The sequence below is a fragment of the Balaenoptera borealis genome (genome assembly GCF_965194805.1).
Source record: "Balaenoptera borealis genome assembly, chromosome: 6".
Classification (NCBI taxonomy): domain Eukaryota; kingdom Metazoa; phylum Chordata; class Mammalia; order Artiodactyla; family Balaenopteridae; genus Balaenoptera; species Balaenoptera borealis.
The window spans coordinates 39,531,859-39,552,134 of NC_138863.1; the positions used below are offsets into that span (position 1 = coordinate 39,531,859).

General features: G+C 35.7%; 1 protein-coding gene across 1 annotated transcript in view; it reads left to right on the forward strand.

Moving 5' to 3' along the window:
• Positions 1-20,276, forward strand: part of DNAH7 (dynein axonemal heavy chain 7) — a 246,606-nt gene that overhangs the window by 191,508 nt on the left and 34,822 nt on the right. Inside the window, exons 52-57 of the mRNA XM_082397280.1 lie at positions 6,123-6,249; positions 7,182-7,376; positions 8,872-8,964; positions 16,161-16,337; positions 17,123-17,284; positions 19,460-19,660. Of these exons, the coding sequence (XP_082253406.1) occupies positions 6,123-6,249; positions 7,182-7,376; positions 8,872-8,964; positions 16,161-16,337; positions 17,123-17,284; positions 19,460-19,660 (955 nt within the window). The remainder of the gene's footprint in view (positions 1-6,122; positions 6,250-7,181; positions 7,377-8,871; positions 8,965-16,160; positions 16,338-17,122; positions 17,285-19,459; positions 19,661-20,276) is intronic.

Consider the following 20,276-nt stretch of genomic DNA (forward strand, 5'->3'; position numbering starts at 1 on the left):
AATAGTAGCTAATGCATGCGAAATAAATAGTAATCGGTGGCCTTCATTGTTGTTTCAGAGTGGTGTGCACCTTACAGCCACATAGCTAGAGTGAAGTTGGTTAATAATTGTACCAGAAATAAATCTGAGGGTTATAAATTGAACAGATGTGACCAAATTCAGTCTGCCAGGACTTTGTTTAAATAGATAATGGGATTATAATATAATTCTAAAAAGAGGAAACATTTACTTCTGTTTATCATTTGCAAAAGTTATTTATGATGGGAGGTGTGGAAAGAGGAGGTAGTCCCCCTGAAAGATATGACTCTTACCCTCTGTAAGCTTGCATTCCAAAAGTTACATATTCACATTTTGATATACACATGTATAAAATTTGTCAGATAACAGGGTTTCTGAAAAATAATCTTGTGATTGTGTTATTCTTATTTATATAAAATACCTTATTTTACTGTTGGCTATTGCAGTAAGTAATGGAACTAAGACCTACTTAATAGTTAGTCTGTGAGAGAATAAAATTTCATTTTATTTGTTGTCAGTGAGATAAATTTTAGTTGGTATTAAAACATGTTTTTAATAGAGTCTAACATTAAATTACTTCTCGAACAAATAATTGCAACCTTCGCCCTTTATAACTTTATCAATCAATACGAAGCAAGATACTTCAGTTTCCTAACTGTTCCTACCCACAAAAGAAACTCGATTTACTGCTTATCACCCACAGTTAAGAATTATCTTTTAGAAATCCAAAATGCTCATCTCTTGAAATCTAAATTAAATTCCTTCATTTATCATGGTAGAATTTTGCTAAATTTTAAATGTTCTTAGACTGAGCAATTTTTGGTTAGTGTCATTCATTATTTTACAAGCCTGTATATGAGACTAATGAAGCTGTAGGATTGACACTTGGCTTAACAAACAATTTTTCAAATGTCTGCCCATGAGAAAGAAAAGAAAGGGAAGAAGAGGGTATCTTTACAGAAGGAATGCACGACGGAAGAGTTTAAAGTTTCTTTTTATATTATATTTGAAAATGTTTAGTTTATTTCTCTATTTCTTCCAGTATCTGACATTTTCAAGGTTAGCAAGGATTACTGAATACAGAAAACAAAAATTTAAGTGACCTTTCTTAGAAAAGTTCCCAGCCCTTTGCATTATTGACTTGAACATGCATGTCTGGTTTTCACACTAGATCCTGAATTCCCTGAGGCAAGGATTTTTTTTTTTTTAATATTCCTAGAACCTAGAACTTATCACAGAGCTAATCACATGGAGCAACATAGTACATGATGTTCTGCTTTTCACTGCAGTTCTTAATTTCTACCTTGGTTAAAACAAGATCACTGGGCTTCCCTGGTGGCGCAGTGGTTAAGAATCGCCTGCCAGTGCAGGGGACATGGGTTCGAGCCCTGGTCCGGGAAGATCCCACATGCTGCAGAGCAACTAAGCCCATGCGCCACAACTACTGAGCTTGTGCTCTAGAGCCTGGGAGCCACAACTACTGAGCCCGCTCGCCTAAAGCCCGTGCTCCGCAACAAGAGAAGCCACCGCAATGAGAAGCCCGCGCGCCACAACTAGAGAAAGCCTGCACACAGCAATGAAGACCCAACACAGCCAAAAATAAATAAATAAATAAATTTATTTAAAAAAAACAAACAAACAACAAGATCACCAGAATGCTATCATTTTAATTAGTTTAAAATCAAGGTGTGTCCTAGAGTCTAGGGAAGAAACTTTGCTTTGTCTCTTAAAGACATATTTTGTGTACAAGATTTAAAAATTAGGACAATTTTATGCTTTAAAAATAGTTATTGGTTCCTTTATTACCTCATTATATTCAATTAGGACTCAGCCACAAATATGACATCTGCTTCTTCATAACTATGATATAGCCCCTTACGATTTATAGGAAATAAAATTCTTTTCCCCAGATGTAAGATTTGACTGAAATCCAGAAAAAAAAATGTGCCTTTTTATTTTTAGTTAAAATCCTTTAATGTAGAAACAATGAAAATCATATTTATGACTAAAGTGATCTTAAAAATATAATTCTGGGACCAAAGAGTAAATAGAAAAAAATGCATTTGAAAACTTTGATTGAAGTTATTAATACTCTTACAGAAACATGCAGAAGCCAGAAGTATTTGCTCGATAAATTTTCGTAAGTGAGCACACCTGTGTAACTAGCAGCCAGGTCAAGGCATCGAACATTATCAATAGCCCAGAAACCACTCTGTGTCCCCTTCTAATCACTATAACCCCATCCCCCAAGGTAATCACTATCCTGACTTTCAACACTAGAGATGAGCATTGCCTGTTTTAGAACGTCATATAAATGGAATCGCATGACCTGTGCTCTTTTTTGTCTGGCATCTTGCACTTCACATTGTGAAAGTTATATTGTATTGCACAGTGCAAAGCAGTGGTTTATTCACTTTCATTGTTAAATCGCATTCCCTGTGCTCATTATTGTTGGGCAAGTGTAAAAGCAAATCTTCTCCCAATCCAGAAATTTTCTCCACAAAGTAGTAGAGAAAGAAAAGTTTTTTATTGAATAATTATTAAAGCAGAATGTGATCCGCATCTACCGGCAATCCACTAAGAGACTGCAAAGACAGAAATCTTCTCCTGACTTTACCAACTGAGTTAGCAAACTGGCTTCATCCAGAGGAAAAACAAATGTCTTATCTTTATGACAGGAGGTAGTTTTGCAATGAGGAGCCAGGTGCCCATGAAGGTGGCTCTCAGGTCTTTGAGAAGGACATTCCTGGGTCATAAAGTTGACAAAAAGCCTGCCTAGTTTTCACAAGAATTTATACACATTTCAAAGAGATGAGAAAGTACGTATAATTTTAAATTTTCAAACGTAAATGCTCTAAGAAGAAGGAGGAGAGGGAAATCTCTTTCTAACATTTTCAGTATAAAAAAAAGTAAACCTCTTATTTTTATTTGTCCTTTCACTATACCACAAATTATTCATTCACTCTACTGTTGAGGACATTTGGGTGGCTTCCAGTTTAGGGCTATTATGAATTTTTGCTGTCTTGTACTCTCTTGTACGTGGATATTGTATGTACACATGTATGGTAGGTATATATCCAGGAACACAATTGATGATCACCGGGTATGCATATGTTCCATTTTAATAAATATCGCCAGGCTTCCCTGGTGGCACAGTGGCTAAGAATCCGCCTGCCAATGCAGGGGACACGGGTTCGAGCCCTGGTCCAGGAAGATCCCACATGCCGCGGAGCAACTAAGCCCGTGCGCCACAACTACTGAGCCTGCACTCTAGAGCCCGTGAGCCACAACTACTGAAGCCCACGCGCCTAGAGCCTGTGCTCTGCAACAAGAGAAGCCACCACAAGAAGCCTGCACACCGCCACGAAGAGTAGCCCCCGCTTGCCGCAACTAGAGAAAAGCCTGCGCACAGCAACGAAGACCCAACGCAGCCAAAAAAAAAAAAAAAAAGAAATAAATTAATTTCAAAAAATATCATTAATAAATATTGCCAAACAGAATTCCAAAGTGGCTACAGCAAGGGAGACTCTTTTAGGAGTCCTATTTAATCTTCCTTTTTTAGTAAATAGTAAGAAGCTAGCTGTCATTCAGAAATTAAAGGTAGAGTTCTCAGAGAAATCATTTTTTGTCAATCATTGATAGACATCAGATAACCTGTTAAATATGTACAACTTTTACTTGTCAATCGTACCTCAATAAAGCTGGGGGAAAAAAACAAAAAAACATCAGGTAACCCGTGTCCTCTGGGCAACTATTGAATTATACCTATAACAAAGGCATAGAAAGCATGTGACTATTAACACCAGAGTACTAAATTGTTTGAGAATCTTAATATTGGTCTAAAATTATCTCTAATTTCCTTTTACTCAGAGATAAAAATATTTCATTTTTGTTTGTCTTCTGATAGTTATTATTCGTAATAATTATTATTTAATAATACCAAACATATGTTATAACTAAATTTATGCTATAACTACTATGGTATATACTATGAAATAGCCATAATAATCAGGATCATCTGTCTTTTATAAAATTTTTAATGCATCAGAATTTATTATAGCAAAATAAATAACTAGCAAAAAAATAAGCACAGAAACAAAAATCTGACTAGAATATAGCTTTGTTACAGGAACCAAACTGAAATCAGTCTCTGTCTCTCTGTCTCTCTCTCTCAAAAATACGTGTAAGATCACACATGCCGGTGCACAGAGTTTTTTCTTTTCCTTCTACTTCTGTCAAGATAATTTTCCCATGTTATTAAATACTCTTCTGAAATATAATTTTTAGTAACTGTACAATATACCTTTTAATGAAGGCACCATAATTTTCTTTATTATTTTCTTTCTGTAAGACTTGCAAGTAGTGTCCAGCTGTTGTATTATAAATAACACTGCAATAAATATAAATGTCCGCATTTGATTATTTCCTTTGGCTGAATCCCAAAATTCAGACACAGGTGTTCATTTCTTTCAGACTCCTGATATAAATTCCTTTCCTGTAAGGTTATTCAAATGTACAATTCCATCAGAGGAGCGTGACTATCTTACAACACTGTGCCGCACATCAACATTGAAAATAATAATTCTTATCCTCTTTTATACTGTAACAGATTATTAAAATATATTTTAATTGGCATTTTAATCAAATGTTTTAAGTACTTGATATTTAAGTATTTAGAAATATTTAAATATTTAAAATATTTATTTAAAAATAAATATATTTTTATAGGCATTTAATGAAAATGAACTTGAATTTCTAATATGATTGACCCTTATAATTTTCCTTTCGATCTTCCTATCTACAAGAGGAAGTTTGTCTTAAAGTGCAGAAATTATTTAATTCTAGAGAGAACAAATTTGAGTCACCCTATATTAATTGTACTGTTACATGAGAGAAATTAAATGCCAAGTGTGAAAAGACCATCTATTAGCATAAAAATGGGGACAGGAATTGTATGATTATTTTGAATTTTCAAAGAATTCAACTGTATCTCAGCAACTAGTTTCAAGGCCCTCTCTACCAAGCCTTTTTCAGAGTTCTCAATTAGAAATAAAATATATCAATTTGTTGTAATTCTTTTTATGGGAATGCTGGCAGGGGATAAAATAGTTAAAGAAATAGGGAGGTAAGGAAGAAACTAGAGCGGGGATGATATACAGCTTAGGATATCAATCTGGAAATAACCAAGATATGGTCATACTGCTAGATTTTTTTTTTCTAGGCACATTAAGAAACACCAATGTAATTTTGTTTAATCATAAACTATGCTAATTTTCCCTTTAGATACTTTATCCTTTAGTTAATTTAGGTCATTAATCTATGTAAATCATTAGCTTACTATAAATGTTTTCAGCTAACTGTTTATTTCTATTATAACTATTATAACCTGTGTAATAAAAATATTTTTAAAACTTTTGTATCAGTGGTACTTTACCCCTCATGAGATAATTAGTGAAAATACTTAAAGTGCTATATACATGTTAAGAATTATTATGAATACAGATCACACATGTTAGCACTTACTAGGAAGTTGTTAGCTGCAAATATTGTGATTATTCATATTTCTGTGTCTTGTCTATGTGGTAAATAAAAATGTAGTTTATCAAGTTTTGTGATTTCTCTGGCTTTTACGGATTTATGAGCAGAGTAGCACACTACTAAACTTAATGTTAATTTAATAAAGGAGCTATTAACTTTAGTCTGTTCATTTAATATATAATATAGAACATTTGGAAGTGTTTATGGAATAAAGAAATCCAGTTTTACCCCAAGAAATGCTTTATAGTTAGAAATAGTCCAAAAACTGTTAAATGTAATAGATTAATATACTGTGCGTTGACTCTTTTCCAAAAGGAAGATTAAGTTTTTTAAAAAATCAGTCAACAGTAAAAATGCAGTTCTACTGAGATGTTTCTACATTGTGTAGCTCTCAAATTGGTGCCCCCAGTTAATAAGGATCCTTGATTTGTTTGGGGAATAATTGACCAGAAAGCTTATTAGAAGAGCACACATCTAAATGGTTTATAATAGGTTTCCCCAAGAGCATTTTTTCTTAAAGGATAATGCATTTTTATTTATTTACTTTTCTTTCTGTTGACCCTTAGGCTTCAAACTCTCAAGGATCACTTCACTTATTCCCTTTATGTTAACGTCTGCCGATCCCTCTTTGAAAAGGATAAGCTACTCTTTTCCTTTTGTCTAACTGTAAATCTGATGATACATGAGCGTTCGGTCAGTATTGTTTTAATTTGTAGGGAAAAAAATATTACCGTGAATTCATTAATTTATGAACTTGTGTGGGAATATATATAAAAGGATTGTAAATAGTTAATTATAGTTAAGGCATCACAACTAGATTGAATTTCACAGAGGTGAAAAATAAGTTAAGCAGAGTTCATTATATAACTATTACTACTTAAATTTTTGTACGTTTTAGTTTAAAATAGTTTCTATCAGAATCTAAGTATGCATATAAATTAACTAAATATATTGATATATGTACTTCAAGTAATAGTATAAATGGCAATGTTTTTAGAAACTTTTGCAAGTTCATCAAATCTAACCATTGGGCTTAATGATACCATTCATTAATTTTTGCTATGTTTCAAATCTATTAAAATATAGGAAGCACTTTAAGACTGGAAGAGAGGTGTATAAATTCACTATTTTATATTGTGTGTTTAAGATTTATTGATTTCATATGGCAATGTATTAGTTGAATTCTGAAGGAGTAGAAGCTTTATTTTTGCATTTCTTGCAAAAATTTCGTAGCAGTACCTCATTATGTTTTATGGAAAATAATTGAAAACATAGCAGATTGATTGCCTTTCAACAATTTTTAGAGCCAATAAAACTCTAAGAAGTCATTTAAGAAAGCATATATTCAAAAAGAATAAATTTAGATTTCCATGTTTAGATCAGTAATTCTGGAGGAAAATTATCAAAAATACCTATCTAAACTGGAACTATTTTGAAAACTGGTTATAATGGATATACTGGTTTCTTATGAATAAATACTGAGCTATACCAGTAACTATAGAATTTTATGGGGGCCATACCTGAAGCTTGAAAATCAAATAGTGAGTTCTTTTAAAATAGTTGTAAGTTTACTATGTATATGATGAACTCATTTCTGACTCTTCATGCTACTTTGTTTTCCAAAGATTAATAAAGCTGAGTGGAGATTTCTGCTAACTGGTGGCATTGGACTGGATAATCCTCATGCCAACCCTTGTACGTGGCTTCCTCAAAAATCTTGGGACGAAATATGTCGACTAGATGAGTTGCCTGCCTTCAAAACCATTCGTAGGGAGTTTATGCACTTAAAGGATGGGTGGAAAAACGTATATGATAGTTTGGTATGTTTTTAACCCTCTTGCTTATTTCAGAGTTTTTAAATGGAGAAAATAATGTCAAACAATTTATTCTTATCTTTGAGTAAAAACAAGATTTGAGTAAGCTTTAAACTGGTCAAATATTAAAATCAGTGTTTCGATTAAACTATCCCCACCTTCAAAATTGGTGGTTCTGTTTGCACTTCTATTCAAATTCCTTGAAATATATAGAGATGCAAAAAAGCTGCATGGTCCTTTAAAAGTACTCTTTTTGAATTTCCATGCCAGGTTTTTTATTTATTATCAACTTGTACTTTGGCAATCATAATGGCAGATGAGTTAAAATTTTATAAAACAGATATTGTTTAGATTTTCTGAATACAGGACACAAACTAATAAATATTTTTGTCATTTGATGAAAGGGAAAAGCTAATAGTTCTCAAATAATTTTCATGAGACCCTATCTTCCTAATTGGAGATAGCTAACATATACCATGATACTCAGTTTCCCTTCTAGAATATGTAGGAATTGTTGCCTTCCCTCACTTTTCTTTTAGCACAAGGGCTAATATTTTGCTGATTCCCAGTTAATTTTTTCTATTGTTTCTTCTCTCTGGACATTCTGCTTTCCTTGGGTTTAATATGCAACAGTTCTGTTGCAGGGGAGGGTGTAGGGGAAAAAGAGCCAGATGCGTGGAGAACACTTTTTCTTTGGTGACCTGTTTGTTGTATTATACATGATAGTGAGATTGTGTCTACACCTGAATTTAAATATTTTGGACTGGATCTCTTTTGGATCGCTCCTAGTTAGTAACAAAACTACATTTCCCAGAGGCAAATATGTTTTTGTGTATAGTTGATTCTAATTTAAATAGAAATTTTCTATGATGAAGCATGGAGATTTCTGATCTGAGATACCACATAGCCTTCCTAAATGTTTCAAAGGTGCAGGTGTCTTTTTTTCCATGTTTACTCCTCCTCCGGGAATCTTGATACCTTTCTTCTTGCATATTTTTAATAGCACTCTTTTGGCTTCTTTGATATACACATTCTCAAATATCCCTTTCTAAAAAAAATACCAAAAATTCTTCAAAATAAGAAATAACACACATCCTTCTTACTTCATGTGCAATAAATGTTTTTTTTAATAAATAGATAACGAGAGTAGTTGGTAGGTTTTTAAAATGCCTTTGGAGAAATAACGGGGAAAATCTAATGCACATTTATTTTTTTAATAACAGGGATCATTTTGTGCTATTGATTAATATTCATATTGACATTAACCCGCTTAATTCATGTCTTAGTTTTGTTGTTTTTAGTGGCATTTAAAATTTTCTTTTTATATCTTATTTCATAACTTTGCCCCAACCTAATAAAATTTACATTAGCATTCTTGATTTCAGTCATTATATGTTGTCTGTAAAACTCGATTTAAAAGTCAAAATACTGTTTTTGTTTTCTTTTTTTTCTTTTAAATAGTCTTCCAAATAGCATTGAGTTATATCCACTGTCATTTTAGGAACCACATCATGAGATTTTTCCTGACGATTGGGAAAATAAAGCAAGTGAGTTTCAAAGGATGCTTATCATTCGTTGCCTGAGACCGGACAAGGTAAATGTGGTCTTTGAAAGCAGCTCAGTGAGTCCAGTCCCTCTTCTCTCCACAGTCCGGCCAAACACGTGTTTCCTTATGTAATCGTGGGTCATGGGGGACGTAAAGGAGCCTGGGGGAAATAACCTCACTTCCTTCTAATGCAGCCATCTTTCAAAAAGTGTATATTTATAAAAACCACACTAAATTAGTAACTCACCAGATTATATTTTATAGTTTTATTTATGTTATGATTCTTCCTTTTATTATACGCTTCCCCAATTCCTCACAATCTACTTCCTTTACATGCAGTAATCTCATTTTTATTCTTACTGTTTCGATGACATTAGTCAATGTGGTTTACATGAAGCTGATTTACTAGACTTTCTGGCTCCTCAAATGCTATCCTGTACATGGTTTTTTGTTGGCTTTTGGAAAGCTAGTAGAATATTAAGACATTCTTCACTGCTAACTACAAAGGAAAATGTCAATATCATTAATTTTCATTTCTTTAAATAATAAATTATATAACCAATGAATCAGCTGACCTGTCATATCAACAAATTACAGTACTCATTGACATCCTCATTTGTATTATTAACTTCCATTTAAAAAAACAACTGTTCACTTAAGTGTAAAGACCCATACCCACAGAGATATCTACATACTCTGAGAAAATGTAGACATTAGGAGTGTTGGAAAAATAAATTGAACAAAATATTCTAATTGTCCACTGTTACTGCTTGAGTAAAAATATACATAATTATTTCAAAATTTACTGTATTCAGAATTTGAGTTGCTAAGGAATATAATACAATACTTCCATTCTAACAACAACAGAAAAAGCAGAGCTTAGATTGTGAAAGCAGTGTACTTTTTTTTTTAAGTTTTTCTGCACATCAGTGATAATATAGGGTAGCAGCATTCTTTCCTCTGTAAGCCATGGTCTGTTCGATGAACACATGTCATTCTTGCTTGACTTGGCAGTGTGGCCTTAGCCAGGGCCAAAGTATCCGTTAGGCACAGGGCCTAGGGACCATGATACTCTTAGGGGTTCATGAAAATGTTTTAATTTCTTTTAAAATGAGAAAATAAATCAGTCTGTATTATATTTGTAATTATACCAAAATAGTTGTAAAATACAATTTTTTATATTTATTTATGGAAGAAGGGACCCATGAAGTGCCGAGGGCCCCTGAACATCATAATGCTGCCCAGCTCTTAGATGCTGGAAGTACCTCCCGTTGCTGAGGATCATTATTAAACTGATGAAACATCTCCCCCTTGGTGGCCCTTTTAAAAATGAATTTTCACTGGAACTTTAGCGTTAAGCGTCAGAAGTTTTCACTTCAACTATTAATTATGGAAGAATATGAAATTTTTCAGACTCTTGCCTAATACAGCTTCTTTCTTTAAAACCTTTCATTAAAATTTTCAAAGGTTTTTACTTTGTTTTCTAAGCTAAAGGCTGTTCTGCTAAATGACTCTGCATGTACTGTTGACCTTCTCCCCTCAATATTTGATAAACAAAGAAGTTTCTGTTCATGTTTTATATTGTTTAATTAGGAGTGATTAATGAGCCGTTTCCTAATTGCAGCAGTTACATCTATAAATATCTTTTCCCCAGTTTGTTTTTAAAAATTGGACATTTTAATCTGAAAATATGTTGAGCTACCAAATAGATCCAGTATTACTTTCCATAGTCACTCTCTTTTTAAAGTGTATTTGAGGGAACTGGGGAATTAGATATTCAAGCTGAGGAATTTTTGTTTGTATCTTTTTGTTTGTTTTTAAATCAATTGAGGTTAAACTTAAGGTTTCATACTTCTCTTGCCTACTCTGCACAATACTTCAGCACCTTGTCTTGTAACTTTTTCTTATATGTTTCCATATCTCGTCTAGAGTTTTTTTTGGATTGGTGGATGAGTGTAGACCTTAACGCTACTCAGCAGTATTTCTGGTTGTCCTCTCCTGAGTACACTCGAGGTGGGGGCATTGTGGCCATAAACCTTGCTTTGGCCAGCAAAATGTGAGCAGAAGTGTTAGGGCAGAAGCATCTCACTACCAGTGTGAGATTCTCCAGGGCACTCCCCCTGCCACCAAAACTGTGGAATCACATGTTGATATTTAAGTGCCATAAACAGGTGGCAGTGCTGAGCTAGCACAGGGAGAGTTTGTTGCCTGGACACCCAGATGACTTTGCTGGGACAAGAAATAAGCTTTTGTTGTGTTAAACCACTGAGATCTGGAAATCGTTTGCTACTACAGCATAATTCAATTTATCCTAAGTGATTAACTAGTTACCATTATCTATACTATCACACCCGTAATCCTTAATATAGAAATAATTATTAGTATGCTCTTGTATTACTAGCAACCTCAAACCCTTCAATCTTGCTGTTGCCAGGTGCTTTAATTTCTAGTGGTAGATCGTTGATGTTATAATCTATGTATTTAAAATTAGTATATGACTATTATGCTTTTAAAAGAATGATTTTCCAAAGCAAAATGGTATTAGCATGCCAGAGAAAGGAACAGTGCTATATGAGGCTAATAATTGGGCTAGTACTACATAGATTTTATTTCTTTGCCATCTCTAAGTCATGAGATATATATCTCCCCTAGGAAAATCAGCAGTTGTTTGATCTCTAGTTTACAGTACATGTTATTTGTCAGCACAATTTTTGCTGTCTCCTTTCTACTGCTCTCCCTTCAAAACCAACTCCATCCCATGGTAAGAAGCCACAGGTGCCAGGTTATCTAATGCTCTAGTTTGGAAAAATGTAAAAGATGCTCACTAAATCACCAGTAGGAGAAATGAGATGAGTTTGCGCCTTCCATAGAATTTAATAGTTTAAAGAACCAAAACAGCCAAGACGGTTTTGAAGAGGAAGAAGAAGATGTGGTAATGATAAGGTGTGGAGACTTATTTATGCAATAACAAGACTTTTAAAATAAAACTAGTGTAATGTTGGCATGGAAGTGGGCAAGTACTGTATGTCAATGTAACAGTTCAGAGTGCTCAAGAAACGATCCACATATAATGAGAACTTGGTGTTATTATAAATTGGCATTATATTGATTAATCAATATATTGTGCTAGATAATTTTGTATGAAAAAAATCAACTTAATTCTATATCTAGGACTCTTCTTGGAGTTTCAGACTCATACTCAAACAATGTATCCCAAACTGAACTGATTGTAACTTGTCAAACTATTCCTTTTGTATTCTGTGTATCACTAGCAAAGAAATTTGAAAGCCAGTATTTATTCTTCTGCCTCCTAAATTTATCTCGCACATCCAAGCAATAAAATATTTTGTAGAGTTTAAAAAAAAAAAGAATTTAATAGTTTATAGTGTTTTATTGACAAAAGCATATCAGATGGATAAATACTGAGGTGTGGAATGTTTTGAGCCCATTTACAAAATGAAGAGCTTCTGGCCACAGTTCTCTCCTTCTCACAGTAACCAAAAAGCAAATTAATCAGCTTTCAATAAGAAACTTGTCAAATATAAGTTAATATGTTTCTCTGACCTCAGATAAATCCTATAGCGACTTGCAAGACACAGAAAAACATACATAGGTGACCACAAACTTCTCTTCTGCCTTTGGGAAGATGGCTGCCTAAATGAGTCTATAATTTTTGTCACTGACAGATTTCATTTTATAAACCTGATGCTGGCATAATCAGATTGCAGAAGCAAACCCAATTCCATTCCATCACCTTCCAAACTGAATAGCTTGCACAGCTTCATTTACTTCAGGAGTTACTGTTCAGTCTTGGGAGCAAGCAGGTCTTATTCAGTTTTAACATTTAAAATGAAACAATGAAACTTGTGCCCACCCTCACGCAGGCACCCCTAACTGGGTTCTCTGGCGCTAACAGAAGAATCAGTTTCCACCAGCCAAGTTTGCATGAGCGCAGTGGACGCTGCCAGCCTGAAACACTCACAGAAGGGGGGCCGTTTAGAACTCAAAGCTTCCTAAAAGTAAAACCATGCACTTAAAAGCCATGTGCTTTCATTGTGTTTGTAAAATTATAATTTAGTGAAGAAGTTAGCCTTGAGAGGAGAGAGGTTATTAAAAACCATTTTGTTTTCCTTTGTTAATTATTGTTGTTGTTTTTAATCTAGTGAGAAAAGACAGCCACAGGAAAAGAATAATAGGGAAAAGGGCAAGGACAAGGCCTGAGACAGGCAGTTAGGATATTTTTAGTTTTCTGCCATAAGCTTGATATCTGTGCCCATTCAAAATATCTGAAACATGAAATAACTTATCAAGAAATGAAACTTGATGTATAGATGAATTTATTATTCTGTAATTTTTGTTTAGAATTACCGTAATTAGAATCCCACCTTCACAAAAGAGAGCATCCTAATTTATTCATTCATTTGTTCAGTAGATATTTATTGCACAGGAACAATATATGAGTAATCTTGTTAGGTAGATCCGTGCCAACCTGGCACTTATACATGTGTTATTACCCTTCTATACCTTTCCATAGTTTTTAATTATTTCTTAATGACATACAGTTGATTTACAATATTGTGTTAATTTCTGGTGTACAGCAAAGTGATTCAGTTATATATATATTCTTTTCTCTTTTTTTGCTGTTTAATAATAATCCAGCTCTACTTTTCTTAAATATTTTTATATATTTTTGACAACAAATCATATTTGTGTGTTTTCTCTGGTTTTATTTATTTTTTATTTTTTTTTAACATCTTTATTGGAGTATAATTGCTTTACAATGGTGTGTTAGTTTCTGCTTTATAACAAAGTGAATCAGTTATACATATACATATGTTCCCATATCTCTTCCCTCTTGCGTCTCCCTCCCTCCCACCCTCCCTATCCCACCCCTCTAGGTGGTCACAAACCACCGAGCTGATCTCCCTGTGGTATGCAGCTGCTTCCCACTATCTATTTTACATTTGGTAGTGTATATATGTCCATGCCACTCTCTCACTTTGTCACAGCTTACCCTTCCCCCTCCCCATATCCTCAAGTCCATTCTCTAGTAGGTCTGTGTCTTTATTCCTGTCTTACCCATAGGTTCTTCATGACCTTTTTTTTTTTTTTTTCTTAGATTCTATATATATGTGTTAGCATATGGTATTTGTTTTTCTCTTTCTGACTTACTTCACTCTGTATGACAGACTCTAGGTCCATCCACCTCACTACAAATAACTCAGTTTCGTTTCTTTTTATGGCTGAGTAATATTCCATTGTATATATGTGCCACATCTTCTTTATCCATTCATCTGTTGATGGACACTTAGGTTGCTTCCATGTCCTGGCTATTGTAAATAGAGCTGCAATGAACATTTTGGTACATGACTCTTTTTGAATTATGGTTTTCTCAGGGTATATGCCCAGTAGTGGGATTGCTGGGTCGTATGGTATATTCTTTTTCAGATTCTTTTCCATTATGGTTTATTACAGGGTATTCAATGTAGTTCCCTGTGCTATACAGTAGGACTTTGTTGTTTATCTATTTTTTATATAGTAGTGTGTATCTGCTAATCCCAAACTCCTAATTTATCCTTCCCCCACCTCCTTTCCCCTTTGGTAACCATAAGTTTGTTTTGTGTGTCTGTGAGTCTGTTTCTGTTTCATAGATTGGTTCATTTGTGCCATATTTTAGATTCTACATATAAGTGATACCTTATGGTATTTGCCTTTCTCTTTCTGACTTACTTCACTTAGTATGACAATCTCTGGGTCCATCCATGTTGCTGCAGATGGCATTATTTCATTCTTTTTTATGGCTGAGTAGTATTTCATTGTGTATATATACCACATCTTCTTTATCCCCTCATCTGTCGATGGACATTTAGGTTGGTTCCCCATCTTGGCTATTTATACCTTTCCATATTTGAATGAATCTGTTGTGGAGGGATTAAAAAATTTAAGTACATATATTTCTTCACTGTTTCTCAGCTCCAGACCCTCACACCCTCAGTCACTCTCTCTCTCTCTTACTCTTTCTCTCTCTTTCTCTCCCCCTCCCACCCTCCCTCCCTCCCTGCCTCCCTCCATCTCTCTCTCTCTCTCTCACACACACACACACACACACACACACACACACACACACACACATCCATACCAGGATTGACACTGTTTTTAAAGTATTGTGACAAGTCAATGAGTTTTACTTACAAACCTTGTGTGGATAGAGGTTCTGGAGAATGCACTATTAAAATTTGGAAATGTTTGTAACTTTCTCCAGAGGAGACCACCTTTTTGAGATTCTTGGTATCTGCAGATTGCTCCTGCAATTCGCTTTAAGTTCAGAAAAGTTGTGGGGTGGTGGAATTGCTGTCCTAATTTGGAGTGTTGTGTGTACACACAATTCCATCCTCGGATATAAGTAGGTGTCCAGTCAGAGTGGTTCTGAAGCTTTCAAAAAATTCTTTGTGCTCTTGTCACTTCATTACTTCTCTTCCTGGGATGTTTACATAATTTGTTAAGCTAGATACAGGGATACTGGTTCATTAAACGTACCTTTATTACTTGCTTGGCTCACACCTAAGCCATCACCCAGAGATGAGTGGTGTAGACCCTTCATCAGAAAGAAGGAATGATGTACCTGAGGCTGTACATAGCCATACTGCTTTCTACAAGTCTACTCCCACAGCAGTGCCTGAAAGGGACCCCCAAACCCCAAAGTTCTGCTCTTTCTCAAACACGCTCCCAGAAAATGCACGGGCGTATTATCAGAAGGTTTACATGACGTAGTTTTGCCTGTTTCTCGGGAGTATGGCTTCTCTTTCACAGTGCTTTTCCTTTTCTTTCTTTTTTCAGCTGTATCGATCTTTCTTGGTTGTATAGGATTGTATAAATCATGCTAGAATTTCTACTTCTGAGTTGTGGACTTTGGAACATAGTCAAGTTTTACTTAAAACTTAAGTAAAGAATTAAGGTTTTTTATATTCTTCATCTAGGATATGTTGAATACTCACTAAAAGGAAGAAAAATGCCTTTGAATTCTGGTGTCACTAACCACCCACCTTTTATTACTTAAATAATGTATAGTTTCTTTCTATCTGAAAGACAACTGTATAAAGTGATGCCTTTGACTTTTTACCAACGTTTATAAATACCAAAGCGAATGTAAGGTCCTTTGTTATAAAACACCTTTGAATGTGAAGTTTTTAAGGTTTTAGGCAGATTTTGAATATTCCTTCAAACATATTCTTGTCCCTTTCTAGATTATTCCAATGCTGCAAGAATTTATAAGCAACAGATTGGGACGTGCATTCATTGAACCACCCCCCTTTGACATATCCAAGGCATTTGCGGATAGTAACTGCTGCACACCACTGATTTTCGTGCTCTCTCCTGGAGCAGATCCCATGGCTGCCCTTCTAAAATTTGCTGATGACCAGGTACCTTAAAAGTCTATTTTTTTTTTTCCTGCTGACCTGCTTGTGTCAGTAACCCATGGACATTCAGACAGGGCCTTCTCTTACACTGCTCCCATAACTCAAGGCCTCTTCCAAAGTGGCATTCAGGTGGTAACTGCCCTAGAAATAGACCAGGGGGTCTGGTCTATATATCATATCTGGAAGCCGTAGATGACGCCATATCTGGAACCATATCTGGAAGACACCATATCTGGAAGCTGTAGATGAATCAGAATATAGGAGAAATGAATTCTAGGCAGACATTCCCACAGAGTTCCTTAAATAAACTTGAATAGAAATTAGGGGCTAATGGGTTTTTTTCCTCTGAACTTTATGCAGTAACCAAATTAGTTAAGATATAATTATTCAGAGATCTGGAGGAAACTGGGGCAAGTTCATCTGTCTATTCATAGTTTTCTTTTCAGCTTTGAATTTTAGGAGTTGCTCCTTGATAGCCAGGCTCTTTCATCTCCTCCTCATATTAAAAGTCTTCCTAATTTTTTCCTGTTCCTTATCTCAATAAAGACTCTACAGAATTTTTCATTTATGACCATGACTGTTTCCTTCATGAATTGGCTTGCTTTTTATCTGTTTATTGGCTTCTTAATCAGTAAGAGGTTTCTAGGGCTGTATGTGCCCTAGAACCTTTGAGGGATGCTGCATGATTAAATTTTAATATATTTAATATTAACATTTCCTGTGATGATAATATTGATTCTTCTTTAAAATGTGATTTAAAATAACATCTTCACTATTCTTGTACACAGGGATATGGAGGATCAAAACTTAGGTCTTTATCTCTTGGTCAAGGCCAGGGGCCCATAGCTATGAAGATGTTAGAAAAAGCTGTCAAAGAAGGAACATGGGTTGTTCTTCAGAATTGTCACCTTGCCACCTCTTGGATGCCAACCCTCGAGAAAGTTTGCGAGGTAAAAATGCAAGATTATTTTTATGAGATCATACTCCCCCAATATAATTAGTGATGTACACGCTATCTAAGTAATTCCATTGCTGTCCTGTAATTTGAGGGTTGCAGGATAGTGGCTGGCATGGCTGGGTTATAGGGGAGATGGGCTCACATTGGGAACTAGAGGACAGCACATGGCCAGGCCTTGCCGAATCCCTCCTACTAGAGGCAAGGGCTCATCCCGTGGGTCAGAAATATCCTTAATCCAGAGGAGCAGCCTCAAAGATAGGAATAAACCACAGGGTAGACAGAAACCAATTTACTTTTTACAACAGTGGACCAAAAACAACAAAGAAGGCTTTTCAGGGGGAAATTAGTGTGGCCCCTCTAAACCAAAAGGCTTCAGGATGTAACTTTTCTTTAATTATACTTCTCACCCACTTAGCTAGTGACCCTGCCACAGAGGATGAATCTGAAACCAAAAGAGCACTCCTCCCACCCTCCTTGCAGTGGGTCACGGTACTTCCCTATTTTTGTGGGCAGAAATTCCAGGAAGAAAATCCCACGTAGCTCAACTGAATAAACAGAAAACCTGGCAATTGATTTCAACAAACAGAGAGAAAAATGTGTCCACGTAACTGCTCGTGACTCTAGCCCTCTCTTCAGAGTCCCTCGAGCTACTAAATTGATATAACTTGCACTATCCAGATATCCACCTGACACTTGAAGGAGCGGACTATACTTTCCTTTATGCCACTTGTCACCATTTTGTTTTGTCTGTATCTCCCACTAGAATGTAAGTGAAGTGCTCTTTTATTCTCTGGTTTACCTCTAGCACCTTGAATAGTGCCTGGCTCATGGGACATAATGAATAAATATTTCCTGAGCTGGTGAATGAATAAAGCCTTTCAATGGCTTCCCACTGCATGAAGACAAAGTTCATGCCCCCATCATGGCTTCTTCATTTGACTTTCGCCTGCCTCTCAGGTTTCGTCTCTGGCCACTTCCCATCTTGACTTCTGTGCTCTAGCCATTTGACCTTCTTTCACTTTCATTGGGAGAGCACACTTTCTCAAGAATGTAGGCTTCCATGATGGATGTTATTTCTATCTGCAAAGCTATTCTTTAATATTTTTTGCCTTACTAACATCTTCTCAAGCTTCAGGCCTTATATTAGAGACTTTGTATTTGTGCCTGTTTCCTCACGGTTCCTCTGTCTCTAGGCTGTTCTCATGACCTGTTGAATTGTATTGTATACCCATTAGAGAGTCATCCAAGAGGGAAGAGCTGTCCCCAGTGGATGGTGAACTTGGCCCAAAGTCCCATGAGTTATGCTACCTAAGTCACTGGGCATAGGGCAGCCAGTAGGAGGAAAAATGGTACCTTCACCATTTATTTAAAAATGTAGGTACCTTAACATCCTTCCAATTCCCCTACCCACCCCTTCACCAGTTGAGTGCTCAAAAATTATTTTACTGATAAAGGTTTGCAATTTAAAAAACATAGATACCACGGACATGGACAATTGGAGGAGTTAGCAGTAGGGAGGGTGGCAGAGCAGGAGAGAGGGAAAGACCCAGGATAATTATTCCAAGGCCCAATATAGCCTTCACGACAGTCATAGATGAGCGTTCTGTCATCCTCCGCAGTGCAGGCCTGACTCTCCCCGTAAACAAGTAGCGCTAATAGTGATATGGTTTAGTGCTTCAGGATACACCAGTTCTTCTTGCCTTTCAAAATGCTCTTTTTTTTTTTTTTCATCCCTACTTGGTTTAATATTGATTTATCTGAGTGTGTTGCTTATTCTCACAACCTGGCAAGAAGGCATCATTCTTAATCTGGCTCTGGGGCAGAGAAGTATTTCTAGAAATATTTCAGCAACATCAGTGAAGATACAAGATTTTTGGAATGTCTTAGTCTTTATCGCGGCCAAATCTGAATTATGTAATGCCTTTGTAAACTTTACAGTCATGTGATTTAATTGTTAACAGGGAGAGTGACAGCAGCTCTGGGCCTTCCCAGCGAAGTATGTTGCTTCCCTGGCAGAATCAGATTTTAAGGCCTTTGCCTTAAACTGCAGCAATAAGCCCTATTTTGTAAAGATGCTTCCTCCCACTTCCAGCCCATCTCATGCACACATGATTGAGATTTTCCTTGCATTTTATGACCCTTTTGGATCTGGTTTCTTTTGTTGCAGGAGTTAAGTGCAGAAACAACACATCCAGATTTCCGAATTTGGCTGACAAGTTACCCATCTCCAAATTTCCCTGTGTCTGTACTGCAGAATGGAGTGAAAATGACCAATGAAGCACCGAAAGGTTTACGGGCTAATATCATTCGATCATACCTCATGGACCCGATCTCTGACCCTGAGTTCTTTGGCAGCTGCAAAAAGCATGTTAGTAATGGCTAAGTCTTGCTACCTCTGCCCCGTAAAGCAATTCAAGTGGCCCCTGGTGATCCTGGATGTGTGTGCTGAGTAAAACTGCCAATTAAATAGGCCTCCTGCACTGTTCGTTTTGATTACTGATTATTGACTGTACTGAAGTCAATTTTATTAATATTTTATTTTATTTTACCACCAGCCTCATTCCTGCACAGCTGAGATCTAGTGGAGTGTCATTAATTATGCAGCTTTCTATTTAGAAAGTCAGCCGTAAGCCATTCCCAGGACAAATCTGCAAGGTTGGAGAATCTTGTTTCAGGATATTAACTGAGCCCTTTGCTATTTGGAGCCATATCTTTAAATTAACACATAAAAATATTTCCTCCATATAACTGTAATGAGAGCCAAAAGGATTTTACTCCCTGATTGATGGGCTCATAAGGGTCTTTTTTTTTTTAGCATCACCAGGCAAGCAGGGAAACCACCCACTGCTTTCATGATTAGAATCTGTGTGTGAATGTCTGTGACCTAAAATTGTTTCACAGTGTTTTGCCATAATTAAAAATGGAAGAGTTTCTTTTTAAGAGGGGTTATGAACCTTGGTAAGTTTTTGCCATTAAAAAGCTCA